This window comes from Rhinolophus sinicus, chromosome 17 (genome assembly GCF_057876585.1).
Source record: "Rhinolophus sinicus isolate RSI-liver-muscle chromosome 17, RSI-T2T, whole genome shotgun sequence".
NCBI classification, from domain to species: Eukaryota; Metazoa; Chordata; class Mammalia; order Chiroptera; family Rhinolophidae; genus Rhinolophus; species Rhinolophus sinicus.
Window position 1 is genome coordinate 180,553,749 of NC_142517.1, and position 19,260 is coordinate 180,573,008.

At 35.7% G+C, this 19,260-nt stretch overlaps 1 protein-coding gene across 1 annotated transcript in view; it reads right to left on the minus strand.

The window, feature by feature from the left end:
• The window catches only part of BOLL (boule RNA binding protein), a 29,435-nt gene extending 11,690 nt beyond the window's left edge, over positions 1-17,745 (minus strand). Inside the window, exons 1-6 of the mRNA XM_019750735.3 lie at positions 17,725-17,745; positions 13,641-13,784; positions 10,240-10,331; positions 8,292-8,346; positions 6,719-6,794; positions 3,236-3,363 (exon numbers count right to left, since the gene is read on the minus strand). Coding sequence (XP_019606294.2) covers positions 3,236-3,363; positions 6,719-6,794; positions 8,292-8,346; positions 10,240-10,331; positions 13,641-13,784; positions 17,725-17,745 — 516 coding nt within the window. The remainder of the gene's footprint in view (positions 1-3,235; positions 3,364-6,718; positions 6,795-8,291; positions 8,347-10,239; positions 10,332-13,640; positions 13,785-17,724) is intronic.
• Between the last annotated feature and the right edge of the window lie 1,515 nt (positions 17,746-19,260).

Here is a 19,260-nt window from a genome sequence, read left to right on the forward strand (position 1 = left end):
GCACAATTTGCAGACTGTCATATGTGGTACTAATAAAATTGTACCACAGATTAACATTAGAACATAATATAATTTATTTATAGATTAAAAGAAGAAAAAAATGATAATCTCAGCAGATACAGAAAACGCATTTGTTAATATTCAATACCCTTTCATGATAAAAACTCTTAGCACACAAAAATTGATTTAGGGCATTAATTCTCAACCAGGTATGACTTTGCCCTCTCCTATGGAATATTTGGCAATATTTTTGGTTTTCATTAATGTGGGGAGGCTAGGACACTGCTAAACACACTACAATGTACAGGACAGCCTCCCACAACAAGAATCATCTGGCCCAAAACGTCAACAGTCCTGAGGGTGAGAAACCCTGGTTAACGTTAAGAGTATTTCCCAAAACTACAGTGTGTATGTATAAATGTATGTGTGTGTGTGTGTGTGTGTGTGTGTGTCTGTGTGTGTGTCTGTGTGTGTGTTTGTGTATAAATATAATATTAATGGTGAATCACCGAACTTGTTTCCTCTTTCAAGAACAAAATCACTGTGTTACTGCATAGATACTGTAGCAGAGATATTGCTAGTGCAATAACTCAATGGGAAAAAAAAAGAGAAACAAAAGAGCAGAAAGAAATAGAGGTATACTAAATTATAAATGATTATAAATTATAAATGACAAGAGAGCTTGACAGTTTAAATATCAACGTTTAAAAATCAAAAAGCATTACTACACACCAGTTGCAACCTATTAGGAAATGTGATTTAAAAAATATATACCAGTCATAAAAAGCAAAAAAAACTACAGAGTACCTCAGAATAAATCCAATAAAGTATGTGACAAACTTTTTTGTGGGGAAGAAATATTTGATGGATGGAAATAAAAGAATTATATAAATGTTCATGGATAGGAAAATTTAATATACTCAAATGTTCCAAATTAATCTATATATGTAATGCAATTCTAATAAAAACCCAACAAAGGCTTTCACAGAACTGAACAAGCTGAATTATAAAATTTCTATTTATAAGAGCAATGACTTAGAAGATAGACTAGAGACTCCTCCTGAAGTTTAACAAAGTGAGAGGACAGCCGTATTAGATTTTTATGACTTGTTATTAAGCAACAGGAATTAAAACAGAATTGGGCAGGTCAGGCAAATACACCAATGGAACAGAGGAGCAAGCTCAGAAAGAGACCCACACACATGGAAACTTGGCATTTATTTGATAGACGATTTATTTCAGAACAGTGTAAGAGAATAGATTAGTCAATACATAAACTTCAGATTTAAGATCTAGATGTGAAAACAGAAACACTACAGTATTTTTAAAATAAAATATCTGTATTCTTGTGATAGGAAAAAAGACAGTAAAAGCTGAAATATAAAGGAGAACATTAATACACTTGTCAACATTAAAACAAAATACTTGTGTATGACAAAAAAATCATAAAGTTAATGGACAAGCCACAAACTAGAAGACATTTACAAAATTCATATAATGAACTCAAGAAAAAGACAAATAACCCCTATAGAAAAATGAATAAAGGATACGAAGAGGCAGCTCAAAGAAGATACTGGAATAGCCAATAAGTATATGAAAATCTTACCAGTAACTAGGCAAATGAAAAGTAAAACAAGATACCATTTCATAATAATATTGGCAAAACAATAAATATTTAGTAAACTAAAAGGTTGGCAGATCATGGAGAAATTGGAGCTCTCATAAGCTGTTAGCTAAAGTATAACTATTTGGCAACATCTATTCAAAGGTGTGTATACTCTATGAATGTGAAATTCTACTTGTACGTGTATGCTACAGCCTAGATCAAAGTAAGGGACACGAAAATTTTCCAGTGGTACATGGGCATGAATTAGTTTAAGAGTATTAGTTTCAGATCCTAAATTTCATATGTACTTCCTGATTTGATCTCTTAATGTGTCAGTGTATGATGGATTCTTCTTTCATACTCCCCTTTCACAATTACCCTTTTCCTTCATTATTAACGGCTCCCTTTCTCACTCTTTCTGGTTCTTGCTATGCTTTGTTCTGGAATGTAAACACCAATGGGGCATCAAACAAATAGACAATTCAAGAAGGCAATGCCCTTGAGAAATAGGAGAGAGCAAAGCAAAAAGAGCTTGTATAAGAAATATTAAAGGAAAGAAGGTACCTTATTTCATTCAGTGAACAAAATAAATTACATGATAGTCAAAGGGATACATATTAACTCTATGTGACCTTAAATTCAGAATTTTAAACTAGAAACTAAGTTTTATTTGACTAGTTTTATTTGGTTGACTAGTTTTGTTAACTGACTTATAAAACAGCCATTTTCCCTTCTTTTTTTCTTTTTTTTTAACTGAGATATAATTGGCATATAACATTATATTAGCTTCAGGTATACAACATAACAATTCGGTATATGTATATACTCAAAAAGATAACCACAGTAAGTCCAGTTAACATCCATCACCACACATAGGAAATTTTCCATCCTTAAACAAAATCTATAGCTATAAGGTTTTATAAAAACATATCTAAAGCAAATCTACAGTATATAATATGCCTAAACTATTTAAAATTATGATAAATTTCAGATTACCTTAAAAATAAGAGTAATCATAATTTTTCAAAAACTTAGAGGCTATATAAGCAACAAATGCTGAAGACCACTGTCCTGAACAAACTTACATAATACATATAAGATTTAGATATTAAGTTTAGTCTTGATTGTAGTAAAAACTTATAATGGCCCTCATTTAGGGAATATATTCTCATACAAGGGAATATTACAACATTTTAAAATAAGTGAACTAAATATACTAGAATCAATATGGCTTAATTTCAAAAACCTAATATTGAATAGAAAAACCAGATTATTTATATAGTGTTTAAAAACTGCCCAGAGCAACAATATACATTGTTTAAGAATACTTAAATTTGTAGTAAAAACATATAAAATAGACAGGAAAGATATTCTGGTTACCTCTGAGGAGGAAAAGAGGATAAGAGAATGGAGATAAGGAGATTTTATATGAATTTATCTTATTTTATTCTCCCCATGAAAAAAACAAATTAAATATGGCAAAATGCTAACATTTACTAAATTTGAATGGTAGCTTCATGGCTGTTACGTTATTTGTACTTGTCTGTGGCTGACATATTTCAGATATAAAATAAATACTAAAAAACTGATAGAAATAGATGGAAACCTTTCTAATATAAAATGACTTACAGGCCAAGGTGGTGGGACAGCAGTTACCTCTGGAGTATGAAAATAGGCAACACCATTGTGATAAGTATAAGGATATCCAGTTGAAGTTGTTAGATACATTGTTCCAGCTGCTGGCATTATACTGGAACCTAAAGCAAAGATTAAACAATAATAATTGAAATGTTAATTTTAACTGTTAAAAATGTAATTTCTGACCACTGGAAAATGTTTATCTTAACACACCTATATAGCTACAGTAAAAACCTAATGTTATAAGTTTTTTTTTTTTAAATTCCATCTGTTAAGGTACATATATCTTCAAACTTACTACCTTAGAGCTTTTATTAGTTTAAGGTGAATTAAAAAAGAAACAAGTTTAATAAGGAAAACTGAAAATGCATCAATTCAGATTTTAATATAAGTAAAATGAAACACAAAGCTTAACAATTTAGATCAGTAGTCATTTTTTTACTAGTATAAATTATATATATTTACCTGAAGACTATAAACACTGTAGTAAAATTCCTAAGACTTTAGTAAGATCTTTTATTTGTTAAAGGCCAAAGATGACGGAGGTAATGAAGTTGGAAAAGATTCTATTTCCTTGAAGACATTTTGGTTCCACCCTATAAATTCTTTAGACTATACTATAAGCAAGCATTCATTCATGTTATGACTCTCTTTTATTCTTTAGTCTCCTTTTGCTACAACTGTTGCTGGTGCAGTACAAATCTTCAAGTGGTTAGTTTTGGGTCCTCATGTCTTTTCCCAGGCCAAGTTATATATATCCCTTCCCCCAAAAATAAAAATTATTATTATTTTTGTGAGGAAAAGACTTTAAAAATTTACATAAGACAAATTAGATTAAATACTTGTCCAAGCAAGATTATATGAATTACTGGACCTAGCAATCTTCCTTCCACTGTACCAGTGCTTCTCAAAATTTTACATTACAATCACCTGGACAGTTTATTAGAATACAAATTCTAGGGCCCCATCTCCAAAGATTTTGTTTCAGTAAGTCTGGAATAGGGTCTGATTTGCATTTTGACAGATCCAAGTGAACAGCTGATGGTTGCATACCACACTGTAAGCAGTACTGGTCTATCCCTTTAAGTAGTACTACTACTTTTCAGTTTTTATATTTTCATTGCATTTCATCTAGTATTGTTACTGCTTATTTTAGTGGTTCTTAATCTGATCCTTTTGAGAATCTGATGAAAGCCATGGACCCTTTTCTCAGAAATATATACCTTCAAACAAAATTATGCACACAATTCAGGAAGTTCATGGGTTTCCCTCCCCCTTCAAAGATCATCAAGGAACCATAGTTTTATCTGTTAAATAAATAAATAAACAAATTTTGAGTGAGTACTATTACAAGGCATTGAACTAGGCCCTGGTGATACAGTCAAAAAGAAAAAAAATGGGACACGTCATGATCTCTATCTTCATAGAACTTAAGTTCTGGTGGGGAAGATATCATTAGCTAATTTACAGAATTAATTATTTACATACATTTATGTATACAGAGGGTGCCAAAAATGTATACACATGTTAAGAAAGGAAAACTGTATTAAAATTGTAATACTCAATATATACAGATAACAAAGATGAATAAAAGTCACGTTTGACTTCTGCAATTACAAGCAGTGCTCTAAGTGGTTACCATCATCGTCCAGACACTTCTGATTACGGCAAACTACTGCTTGAGCAATGTTGACCAAAGTGTTCACTTGTATACATATTTTTGGCAGCCCCAGTATATGGAGCATTGGTGAGGAAATGATGTTTGGGCTGAGCTTTAAAAATGAATGGAATGGCAAAGAGCATTCTAGGTAAAGGAAACAGTATATCAGGAGTATGGTATGTTCTATAACTAGGAGAAGGACAGACGGCTAAAGCATGGAAGAAAAGGGAAGAACAGCTCAAAATAAGCAGAGAATAACATGACAAGATATGCACTTCTGAAAGATCACTCTGCTGCCTTGTGTATGATGGGTTTGAAAGTAGCAAGATTGGACTCAGACCAGTTAGGAGGCTTTTCCAGTAATCAAGCCAAGCAAAGTTAGTAGCTGGGACTAGAATATTGGAAATGGGCATGTAAAAAAGTGATAGATTTGAAAAATTTTGAAATAAAAATCCCTTGTATTTTATAAACGTACTTTTAATACTTACTATTTCTTTGTAGAAAAGTAAAAAGAGCATTGAAGTCAAACAGTCCTGGATTTGAAGGCTAAGGCTACCATTTTGTTAAGTTATTTAACCCTACCCTTCTTAAATTTGGGCACAGGATGGTATGCCAAGAAATATGAAATGGCACAGGCTAAACATGATCTTCCTACAGAATCAGTTTTATTCAAAAAATTATTTTTAGGTTACATTTTTATATTAAAACAAACAATATGATGGAACTGAATGCAAGTATATGATACTTTTGCATAGAACATCAGACTTTAAAGAAAATTTGTAATTCTGGTATGTTGCATTGGGTTAAGATCCACAACATGCCAAGATTAACTTTCCTCTACATTTAAGAGTATTTCAGCAGAAATGTTTCTAAAACAATGACTTTACCTTTCTAAGACTGAATTTTCTATTCATAAAAATAGAACTAATCTTTATAGCAACCTGCCTCACAGGTTGCTGTAAAGATTAAATGAAATAAATGAAAACCCGTGACACTGAATAGTTCTTAACTGTTCATCTATTTGCAAACATTCACCATGGTGCTGATTTATGTTTTATTTTTAGCAACTTGTGGGTTTTAATATGAATACTACTACCTGTATCTATGGATGGTGATAATGGGCTTCTAAGGAATGATTATTACATTGTACAGCGTTAATTCTTGCAACTAATAACAGTAGTCTGAGTTTTTCCTTCTAGATGAAAACTCTATTAGAAATTTTAATAAATATTATAGTTAAAAACTGTAAAGATGTCTAATTTAGTAAGTGGGAAGAGTGAGGAATAAAAGAGTAGAATTGAAAGCACTACAAAAAATTGAGGAAGCCACATAACTTGGCTAATTCTTAAAGCTTTAGGGACTGTTCCTTCTGATAATTATGACACACGTGGTTGGGTTACAGAACATACCATGCAGCCAGACTTACTGATATTGGGTCTTTATTTTAACTTTCAGTAGTACTTTTAATTTAAAATTATTTTTCTAATTAGAAAATTTTCTAATTAGTAATTCTAAATATCTTCCAATTACTTTTGTAATTTTAAATTATTTTTTATCAGACTTTTCCTTTAAAGATATAAATATATGTAATACATAAAGCATCATTAATTATGCAAATTTGCCCTTAACCCCCCAATATCTAATATATTTATTAATTTGTGATGATAAATACTCATTTTGGCCACCAATTTTACTAAAATAACTTTGTTAAATGAAAGGAACCTGATATTTTAATGAAGTTCTACAGAAAGTCTAATATTTCAAAAAAGAACCATGTAAAAATATTGAAAAATACATTAGTTGTCAATACATACGAGGGATCCCTACTTGTTGTTTTCTTATTGCTGGACCAATGTTTAGTTTCTTATCCTTATAATTAAGTTTTTCAGCCTAAAATAAGAAAAAATAAATTATTTTGGCACTGTTTATAGAACCAGTAAGAAAAACTAGTGAGAACTAATTTTAAAACTTCAGACTGTAACATTCTTTGACAGCAGCAATGCACAGTGGAAAGGGCAAAGTCTTTGGATTTAAACAGATCTGGGTCTAAATCTTGTTTCCAATGTTGTGACATTAATTCCTAATCTGGAATACAGTCAATATGCTATTCATGGAACTTTAAGAATTCACCTACTCATTAAAATGTATTTGTAACCCCAAAATCTATACTCGTGGCAATTCAGGGGTTATTAGTGGACATGAGCAGAGAGGTGAAAAATTTGAGTTGCCTGATATACATGGTCCCCAGCTGAGTTGTCAAACAAGGCGACACTCTTTCATGTTTCAGCTTTCCTACTGGAAACAAGTGTCCTTTTTGTGTCCTACATAGTGCCATGTTTTCTGCACTTTTGTGCTTTATGTTGGTGATTTTGCTATTTAAAACAGCCTTTGAGTGTAGTGCTGAAGTGCTGGCTAGTGTTCTTAAGTGTAAGAAGACCGTCAAGTGATGGAGAAAACGTGTTAGATGGGTTTAATTTAGACACGAGTTACAGTATTGTTGGCCATGAGTTCAATGTTAATGAATCAGTAATAGGGGGGGCCAAAAAAATGTATACACATGACTTGTATTCATCTTTTATTATTGTTATGTATTATTACAAATTTAATACAGTTTTTCCTTTCTTAAAATGTGTATATGTGCTCATACATTTTTTTGGCACTCTTTCTATATATTAAATGTGTCTTTAAACAGAAACACCATAAAACAACGTTATGTATTGACTGGTTGATGAAAGTATTGTGACCAAAAGCTTGTGGGAACCTAGCCCTATATTTCTTCTAGGAACAGCAGTTCAATATTTGCTAAGTCAGTGTTTGTGGAGACTTTATAGACTATTACTACTTCAAATAAGGAGAATTGAGTGTCCATGATTTAATAACATACAATTCAAAACCTATTTTTTAAAATTAAATGTTACATTTGCCAAATTTAAAATTATGGCACTGAACTGCAGGCTACAGATTTTTCTATGAATGTTCTTAGTTTATTTAAAGTTTTTTGTAGAAGGGAAATAATTTCAGAAACTTCATTTTAGGAGTGTATATTTGTAGTGTTTTTTAGGAAGTCATAGTGCTATTAACACTTCAGAAAAGATACATCCCCAAGTTCTTAGTTTAAGCAAATAAAGGGAAAAATTATATTACAACTTCACAATCATACTCATGTAATGATATGGAATTTGTTTTCTGAAGATAAAACATTTCTCTTTAATCTTTTTCTATTAATCTAAGTGTTTTGGAGACCAATGTCAATCTTCAGATGAAACTAATTTTTTTTTAGCAATTGATCATTGTACTAGAACCCTATTATTAAACTAAGTACCTCAAAGGATTAGCTTCAAAGAAAGAAGTTCCAAAAATAAAGTTAAATACATTAAAAGGTCATACCTCTTGTAAAATTTTTTGTGCATCTTCTTGTGTTTCAAAAGTGACGAAACCATACCTAAATAAATGCATTAATAATTTTCTTAGAACATTAGAGTAATATCAATATTTTAAAAATTCTACTTTTTAAGAAATGGGCTACTGTAAAAGTGAGCATTGTTCTATGGTACAGCAGCATGCAAAACTTAGGAGAATTATTAATAGTTTAACACCGTCACCTCCTCTTAGAGTCAAGGGACCCAAAGGAAAAACAAACAAACCCAGGGATCTTGAAACAGTTTCAGACCTGAATTGTATTTAAGACAGAAAAGCATGAGAGAGTCATGTTTTAGCTTACAAATTAGGATGCAATGAATTTCAGTCCAGAGCAATAATCTCGTTTTAAAATAATAGAAGTTTGGCTTAAATAGGAATTGAAGAAGAAAAAAATACTTTAAAAAAGTTAAAAATTTTCAACACAATAAATTTTTTTTATTGGTAAATGCGTACACAAATGTATTATTTACTATTACGAGCACACGAGCACATATAAATTTATAATGCAATTATTAGTATATTTCCCAAACAAATTCAATTAAAAATATGCACAACCCAGACTTTACATCTACTTTTCATACTTTCAGAGTATAATTCATATAATGTTCAAGATACAAATACATGATATATGCCATGTCCAAAAACGTCAAAGTAGGTAGGCAAACAAAAAGAAAGGAAAGAAAAAAGCATTATCACCCAAAACATATTTTCTACTTAGATAGCTTAAGAAAGCTCTTTTGAATAGTGCTGAATATCTTGATTACTTTCTTAAATTCATAATTACTATATTATATGTAAAGTTTCTTTTTCTAACAAAGAATTTCTCTTTTTCTATTTGCCCAACAGAAAATCTTAGCTTTAAACAAAGAGTAAGGAAATATTTTTACACTAATTTTTTTGGTAGAACACATACACCACCCAGTGGAAAAGGCATAAAATACAATTTGTTTTTATGTGTTTTTCAATGATAAAAAATGGACATTACCAAAATACTAAAAATACTATTTAATCAAACAAGAGGTACAATCTTACGTTATCCTAATATTGTTCATCAATCTGAGGAAATATCTCATTTGTTTAAAAATAACCTCTCTGCAGGATCCTATCTCTGCAAAAGTACCCATCTGTCAGATGCTGTTTCCTACTAATATAATTTTCTATCTACCTCATTGGTCCCTTCTCTTACGCCTATAAACATGTATGTCTTGCCTCTCTTTCAAAAAAACAAATACAATCTTTCATCGATCTCCACTATCTTACCCATTTTCTTTAACTTGCAGTCAAACTCCTTAAGTGAGTACACTATGTAAACTATCTTTTTCTTCTCTGAAATTTGGCTTTTGCATATATCAATCCACTGAAACAGCTCTAAGGTCATTAAGTATTACTAAACAAATCCTACTGCTTCTCAATTTTCATCCTCCTTGATTCAGCAATTAAAAATCATTCTCGAGTTATATTTCTCAAATTAGTCCCTTAATTAGGTCTATGAGGCACAACCTAAAGACATTCCCTCATGTCAGCTTTTTGAAAATGAAGCTCGCTTTATTCTAAAGCAGTACGTATACAATTCCAAAAGTATTGGATTCCTTTAGTTTCTGGTCTCTTAGCTACTGGACATTATCTACTCAACATTAAGTGCTTGCTATCTAATACTGAATGGTCCCTTAGTCTATGCAACAAAAACTTCCCAACAAATTAAAGAATACTAGAGTCTCCTTCCCTTCAACACACACACACACACACACACACACACACACACACACACACGGAGATCAAAAGGTAGAAGGAGGAAAGAAGAGAACACAAAATTCTCCTTTTAAAAATGGAACTACAGTTAAGTTACCATACAAAACATAGTAACCCAATAAAAACACAATTGTTAATTCTATATACTATCTATAGTGATACTAACCCTTTGGATACTCCAGCTCTGTCATTTACAATCTTCACTTCTTTTACAGACCCATACTGGGAAAAAAATTTTCTTAAATCATTTTCATTTGTCTAATGGCATAAAAACACAAAAAACAATTTTTAATTAATAATAGATGAAACAACTTTAACGTTTTGTTGGAGATAGAAAAGGTTATAAATAATATGAATATAAGAATACCTCTCAGCATAAAAACAGTGCATGAAACTACTAGGTTATTAAAATCAATATATGTAAATACTTTGCTTTATACAGTAACTAATGTTGTTAAACATAGCTTAACCATAAAAATTTTAAGGTGAACTGTTTGAAAACTACAAAGAAAGCTCACTATTTAAAGGAATTCTTGTTCTCTAGTTGGCCGATTAATAGGAAAAAAAATTTTTAATTAGCCATGGCTATAATGACAGTAAAGGCATACAGGTATCCCCCACTTTTGGTAAGTTTGCCTTATACTACTTTGCTTTCACAAAAGACCTACATTAGTACCTGTTTGAGCTAACCAAAAGAAATCCGAAGAGGACTTTCACTTTTAGGAAAAAAGGTGAAAAGTGAAATTAGCATTTAGCGTTTGTTTTGCAGAGAGCCTTTATAGAGGCAATGTGCAACCTGAGCAAAGAAGAGTGACACTGCCAAGCTCCTTCCTCTGGAAATGTACTCATATATCAGTATCAAGCTGCCATAGCTTTGAACGGTGTCTGTGAACATCTGTGCTTTATCTCAATTTATTCTGTGCATTTCCTAGCAAGATGTGTCCTAATGTATCAGAAAAGTCTAAGAAAGCTTGTAAGGGTGTTTTGCTTAGCATAAAACTAGACATAATTATACATATTTGGTAAGGATTTGGTAGGTTATATTTTTGGATCTGGGAACGTTAAAAAAATTTCCCATATATAAATGCTTCTTGGCCTTACAACATTTTGGTAGACGAAAGGTTTCATAGGAAAGCTCTACTTTCAGAAAGCAGCGGGAACCTGTATTACTAACGGGGACCACAGTCATGGAAGTGGAAGTAGGTTGGTTATGTTGGCCTACACCAGTCACTATTTTAATCAGCATAGTATCCAGGAAGAGTAAGGTTCTAGGAAAGGGATATATTTCCAAAAGTACTTGAACTCAGTTTCTTATAACAGTGAAGTAGCTACAAGATTTAAAGTTTTTAGGTGCTTTGTCTGTAGTCAATATACATTTCAGCTAGATACAGACATTATGATAATATTCAAAATAAAAACTTGAGTCAAAATAGACTAATGCACAAGATGCTTACAAAGATGGTTTTGGCATATCTGATTTTAATTAAAATAGTCTCATAGAAGACTCATACCACCTATTCTCAGAGTAGACGCACTAAATTCATTGTGATTTCATTTTGTGCTTCAGCTGTAACTGTTTGCCCTCAAGAGGAACTTTAAATATCCCTAGAAAAATGTTTCTTCATATACATAAACAAAGACATGCCTAACAGTAGAGCCATGCTTCTTGAGTTTCACTGCTACCTCACTACTTACATATACTATCGTTTTTCAGTTAGTAACCTACAGCCTGCTAAACTGCATGATGACAAATACCGAGTTAATCTAACAATAAATAAATGCTTATTTCAATAAATACAAAATGGAATCAACACTAGAATAAGGATTTCTATTAGAGATTTTGGGAAAGGTCTAAGTATAAGGGAGGGAACTCTAGCAGTTACCCTAAAACTACGACTGCATTGTATCAATGGCCTCCAAAGTTCATACTGAAATTGTAGGTCTCAGTAACTTGGAATCACCAACCCACACATATTTACATTTATTGATTCATTTAAAATATATACTAAGCTATTGTAATATAAATTTGAACAAGAATACTTAATTTGAATATTTATGGTGAGCCATTAATATTTTCCATAGAAACAGAAAAACTTAAAAAATAAGCATTTCATTAGAAGTCATTTTACTTACTTTATTTTTAATGAAACAATCATATATTTGCTTAAGGTTCATAACATTTCTCTTGAGCAGGAAAGAAAACATTTCTATTCAAGTTGTGACAGATTGATTACAGGGAAACAGTGAGTTATGTCAAATATCATACCCTAATTGCATAGGATTTTTTTTTTTAATTAAGAAAGACAACTCTCCCTGTAATTTCCAATATATAATATGGAAGCTTGGAAATCAATCCTTCCATATATCCACTTGGAAGTAAGGGTATACCCCACTTAAAATATCCATGCATGCCTTTCCTGTAGTTATTTACTACTACTTCCCACATGAGGATGCTGCAAAACATCTCTTAAAGTATGCTGCTCTGAAATGGCTTATTACATTATATAAATATATTACTGTCAAGATGCTTTATTCTGTCAAGAACACAGGCCTTTTTTGGTGATCACATTCTAAATTAGGTGATAGAAAGCAATTTACAAAAGATGGAAATCTAGTACATTACTCAGGAACCTAAGATGAAAGTTGGGATAAAGAAACAGGGTTTCATTGGGGCAGCCAGTTAGCTCAGTTGATTAGGGAGCAGTACTCTTAACAACAAGGTTGCCGGTTCAATCTCCACATGGGCCACTGTGAGCTGCGCCCTCCACACTAGATTGAAACAACTATTTGACTTGGAGCCATGGGTCCTGGACAAACACTTAAATAAAAAAAAAAAGTTAAAAAAACAACAGGATTTCACAGGACTAACTGTGTGTGTGTGTGTGTGTGTGTGTGTGTGTGTGTGTGTGTGTGTGTCTGTGTGTGCCGAGTCTTCCTTTATAAATTATAATCACTTATTATTTGGGCTATTGGAGTACTATGCAAGAAAGTATAATTAGTATAGTATGGTGAAATGAAGACTATGGAGCGAAGAGGCAGAAAAGTAAGATTCTAGTCTTTACTCTGTCACCAAGTAGGTAGGAGTCTATAGACATGTCAATTAGCCTTAATTTCCTTGTATGTGAAATTTGACAATTACATATGCTCTAACCTCCATTTTTTAAAAAATAAATTTTATTGGGGGATATTGGGGAACAATGTGTGTCTCCAGGGCCCATCAGCTCCAAGTCATTGTCCTTCACTCTAGTTGTGGAGGGTGCAGCTCAGATCCGAGTCCAGTTGCCGTTTTCAATCTTTAGTGGCAGGGGGCTCAGCCCACCATCCCATGTGGGAATTGAACCGGCAACCTTGTTGTTGAGAGCTAATGCTCTAACCAGCTGAGCCATCCGGCCATCCCTCCATTGTTTTTTAAAAGATTCTTTATATTAAGACAATTTGAAACCTATTAATTATTGTACAGATAGCAAATATGTTATCATTTTTATAGTTGCACAAAGAAACAATTTCTGAGAAATAAAATAACTTCTAAAGCAAAAATTACACCATGGTACATGCATAAATAGGTACCTTAAAATCAATTCCTCCTACAAAGATGCGATTAGGGATCACTGTTCCGTATCTTGGGGCACTTGTTGGGTTATTCAAAGGCACAGGTGACACAGGATTAGGGGATGAAGATAATGAATCTGTTTGCGTCTGATTTGATGTTTGCTGTAAAACAAAATTCTTTTAAACTTTTAGCACTTGTTGCAGGCTGAAAACATGTACCTTTAAATAAGATGCGTCATTTAATAAATTGTAGTATTTTAGACTTTAATTTTATTCTAATATTATGAAGATTATAATTAAAGCTAACGACTTTTTAGGGCAACATAGATAGGAAATGTAGAATCGACTTCACTACAGGGAAATTTTAAATATATTACTTAAATATACTTATGTTAATTATTAAGTATATTATTTAAATATTAAGGAGATATATTAAACTCAAAAAGAAGTTTGAGAAAGAGAAAAGCAGCCCTTGGACAGCTAAGAGCCAGCCTGGCATAACCAATTAGGTCCTGGTGGTGGTAGGAGTTGGTCTAAAACTCACAGCTAGGCTGTGATGTTCTCTGGTTAACAGAACACCAACATCAGGCAAGGCTACTTTGTGATTGTGATGGATCAAGATAAAAAGACTACCCAATAATCATGTCTGAACATTGACACAAACAAAAGCACTGTCCAAACCACAAGAATAACCAAACATTCCTCTCTCCTGGCTTAAATGAGTGATTGCTCACTCCCTTATCAATCACAATTAGCCTCGATCTACTTTTCTTGCCTTCTAGATAAGAATTAACATACTAATCATAACATATTCCCATATCCTGACAACATGCCTTTCAGAGTAAAGCCCTTCTCCTTTTCCCTCTAAAAATGCTTAACATAAGCCTAAATCCTATAATAAGTTCTTTCTAACACTCTTTTACTGAGAGGCCCCATGGTATATGTTCTTCCTAGTTGCAACAATTCAATAGACCCAACATTATGAAACTACAGCTGTGATCCTGGCAGTCTCTGGCTAAAAAACATTGACAAGTTAATAAACACTGACATTCAAATTCACTGTTTTTCAGCTCTTGCATCAATTTTTTAAATGTACTTGTCGATGTGAAGATTGGACTGATTTTGTAAAAATAAGCCTCCAAAGCTTGAGAATAGAATTTTGAAAAGAAACCAATTCAAGAACTTGCTAATTAATTTCCTTCTGGGACTACCAAACAGACACATGAGACAGTCTAATATACTAAATGAGTATTTCAAAAAGCTTGAAGTTCATAATTTCAATTCTCTGAGAAACAAATACATGAAAATGGATTTCCAACATAGATAATGAAGTTGTTCTTTTCACATTTGTTCTCCTCTTTCACTTCATTAGCCAATAAAACTATAATCTCTAAATTAATCTCTGCAAGATGTATAGAGAAATGACTAGGCCAGTGGTGACGAGGGGTGATAGGCTGAACCTTACGGACTCTACTCTACATCTCATCTTAACCTTTTCACTGTGTTAACTGATTTCAAGTTTGTTCTCCAAAATGTGTCAAAAATCCACAGAAAATAAGTCCAGTATTTATATTTTTAAGTAAATCAGTTAAAGTGCTACATTTTATTAAAGTAAATGATTACTTTAAAATATAAAAATTTCCTATTGTTATTCAATCTTGAAAAACACAAAAATATAGAAGAATGTACATCTGCTTTCCTAAACTTCCTTTCTGGAACACTGAGCTCGTGGGGTAAAGTCAAACGCTACAGTCAGCAGCATGGAAATAACATTCGACTATAGATGAACGTCGCAGCGGAAATGTTAAGAGGGAAGTAAACACATGCTCCCTCATAAGGAAGTTTATAAAAAACTCTGTTAAACCACAGAAAAGTCATCACATTTTAATAATTGCTATGCTGTTGTTTCTAATGAAAGAAATTGGGAATCTATTCTTAACAGTATTTTCTCTGGGCAGTAGGAGGTTATTTGTAACTTCAATCACCTTATTTGTAGGACATAGTGCCCAGAATAGATGATTCTGGGATGCTTATTTTTTTCAACTGTAGATGTGTATTGCTAGACATAATCGAACAGCTCTAGTAGATATAATCGTATCTCTCTGCCTATTTAGAATGTAGAAATGACCTATTCGCAAAATTTAAAAAAAAGCAGCCTTCATGAAATTCTTAAAAACAAAATGAGCTCAATGTATGAACTCATTTGTCCTCAGATTTGTTTAAATAAAAGTCAACCCCATTTTTTTTTCCATTGAGAGAGGGATGACATGAACACAAGTGGACAGTACTTTATTTCCAATCTTGAGACACTAGTTAAATGATAACAAGAAATGAGAAACCAACTTTTTACATCCAATTCACTTCATCCTCCTGCTCTATTGTGGGTTCCAACTGCTTTTTCTCCTTACCACTTATCACTTTCCAACATATTATATAATTTATATTTATTGTCTGTCTCTTTCCACTATAATGTAACGTTCATGAGGAAAGAGGTTTTGCCTGTTTTGTTCACTACAGCATCTATAGTAGTGATGGTACATAACGTGTTTCCCCGAAAATGAGACCTAGCCAGACAACCAGCTCTAAGGCGTCTTTTGGAGCAAACATTAATATGACTCGGTATTATAATTATATAAGACCTGGTATTATATTATATTATATTATATGACCCAGTCTTATAGTAAAGTAAGACTGTGTCTTATATAATTTTTGCTCCAAAAGATGTATGAGAGCTGATTGTCCAGCTAATTTCGGGGAGACACGGTAGCTGGTATACAACAAATATTTGTTGACCGAATTAATCAGTTCTTCCTGCTCATGATATGCCAACCATTAAGTCTGAAGGCTGAAGAACACACTATGAATTAATAGCCTAGAAAATATTTTAATGTTATCAGTAACAAGGCTCAGGTAGAGGCAACACCTAAGGTCTTTAGAGAAGGTCAGCCATTCATTGAGTTAAACAGTACAGCCTCAAATCCCGCTGAAAATAATTTTGCAAATGTATGAAAAGCATCTAGGTAGGTGCTGTTATTGTGTTAGAAGGGTCCTTACGCAGTAAACTTCCAGTACTAGAGTTTATTAAAAATTTCCTCCAAAGTAATGCGCTCGCACTGCCTCCACCCCTTGAGAATTAACTTGGAAAGCTATGATCTACTTTTCCAACGAAGACAATAGTAAGAGAGCGAGCTAACCGTCGCAGTCACGGCCTCGACGCTTCTTCCTCTCCGAGGCCAGCAAGTTGAGGCGCTGGGGGAAATGGCCGCGGAGACAAAATCTTCGGGTTCTCTCGGGTCATCGTGAACTTGGGCACTGACACGGGGATCCACCCCCTCCCCACCAAAGTGCGGGAGGGAAAAAAAGGCTAACCAGCGAGAAATTTTGCCCCACAAACCCGCCAGCAGTGGTGGCGGGAATCCTTAACGGTACCGACCCGACGTCGACGTCGGCCTAGCGAGCAGCTAACCCCGAAGCCCTCGCGTGGCGCGCGCTGATTGGCTGTTGGCAGAGCGCAGGGTGGGACAGCACGTTGCCGAGGGCCCTCTGGCCGGCTCGGTCTCCTGCCCCTCCCCGTGTTCCGCCCTGATCCGCTCTGGGCGTGGACTCGGTGCTAGAGTGTCAGGGTCCGACCTGGGCCGCTGGTGCCCCCACCCCCAGTTCTCTCAGGCTTTCCAGCCCCCCACTAATAGGTGGGGAATAGAGGCGTCATCGCTGACAACTCCTCGCGGTGGGTGGCTGGGCTGATGAGTCCGGCAGGAGCGAGCGTCAAAGACGCAACCGAGCCCAGTTTCGGCGGGAAAGCTGTTTCTCTCGCCCGGACCCTGTGGTGCAGAGGGCCCAGTCACGCGCGGCCTCCCGAAACCTCTCAGCCGTTTCCGAGGTCCCCCAACCCACCTATACCCAGTCCAAGGTGGCCGCACCTTTCCGACCCCATGACACGATCCGACGGGGTCTGCGGGCGGGCTGCTCTTCAATGTGGGCCTTCTTCCCAGTAAAATAGTGGGTGTTTTGGACTCCAGATCTCAGCCTTCCAACCCACGAGGGTGGGAGTCCACACTGCTCCTTATCCCCGCTACTCCGGGGCCCTGAACGCTGTACTTACCGTCCCAGAATCGGTCTCCATCTTCTACGCTCTTCAGAACGGGGGGGAAGGGTACAGATACCTCAAGTTTGAAAGCACCTTCACACCAATGAAGCAACACTACGTTTCCCGACGGAGACTCCCCCTAGCGGCGGGGAGGCAGTGGCAGCTGCAGGGGGCGCAGGCTAGTACCCGGGGCCTGAACCTGCCACCGGGGGGGTAACGTGGGGAGGCCGGGAGACGACGCCGGGGGTGGCGGGGCGGCGGGGCGGCGGGGCGGCGGGGCGGGCGGGCGCCTCAAGCTGGGGAGGGGCGCGAGCGGGCGGGTTTCGGCGGTGGCCCTTGGTCGCGGAGGTGGGCCGTCTGAGGGGCACAGCGTGCCGCAAGTCGGGGCGGGCCTGGGTGTGCGGATCGAGGGCTCGGTGTGCGGATCTGGGGTCACTCTCGCCTGCTTTCGGACGGCTGGGGAGGAGAGAGCGAGCGGTCATGCAAAGCTCTATGCACCGCACGCCTTTCCCTCGTCTCCCCTTTGGAGAAAAGTCGGCCTCTGGGACTGGTGGGTTTCGAGAGGTGGAGGTGACCTCAGGCTTTACTAAGGTGCAAGAAGTCGGTTGAGGGGTGACGTCAGAAGGCTGGTGCAAGCGAGGAGGGTGTAGTTTTCAGAGTCAAACTCTGACCCCCCTGGGCCTGACGCGCCAAAGTCGGAGACTCGGGAGAAGCTGCGGACGCCGCGCTGCACCTGTTGTCGCCGTCACTCATCCCCACGAGCGGGCGGGGCGGCGCGGGCCGCTTGGCCAGGACCCGGGGCACAGTCCAGTCCCGGCTCCGGCGCCTGCCCCAGGCCCATGCCCCGAGCGGCTCCCGCGGGCCCGACCCAGCTGAGTACCGCTTGGCCGCAGCGAACTTTCGGGAGTCGGTCGGTAACTAAGCCACCCTCGCGCCAGAGGGTGAGGACTGTGCGACTTGGCTGGAGTGGCTTTAGCTGCCAGTAGCCTTGGGATCTCCTCTGAAAGAAGACTGCTCTGTAAGAAATATTTCTGAAAGGTAGCTGAGAATTATATGTGCATTGCCATATAACGTATTGGCGATATATATAGCATAGTGGTGATATATAAAAAAACATAACCAAGTTGTAAATAATTACTAGCTAAACTTATATAATGGTTATTATAGCTACCGTTTATCAAGACCTCACATTGTGCCACTCACAGTGCTTTATAATCAGTATCATTTAATCATTTCATTTTCTCAACAACTCTTCAGATAGAAACTATTATCTTCATAGTATAGGAGAGGAAATCGAGATTTGGAGGTTAAGTAATTTGGTCAACGTCTAAAAGCAATAGCACATTTAACCGGGGATCTCTCTGACAACAGTTTATGTTCTTAATCATTTTTGCCATATATTTTGAAAAACCAGCATCAACAATTGTTAAAAGTTACATCAGTGGTAACTTTTGTACTCTCTGTTGTAAAAATTTGACTTTGGGATATTTTACTTTCAAGATCAAGGGTTAAAAATAAGCAGCGTGACTATATTAATTTTAATTTGTTCAA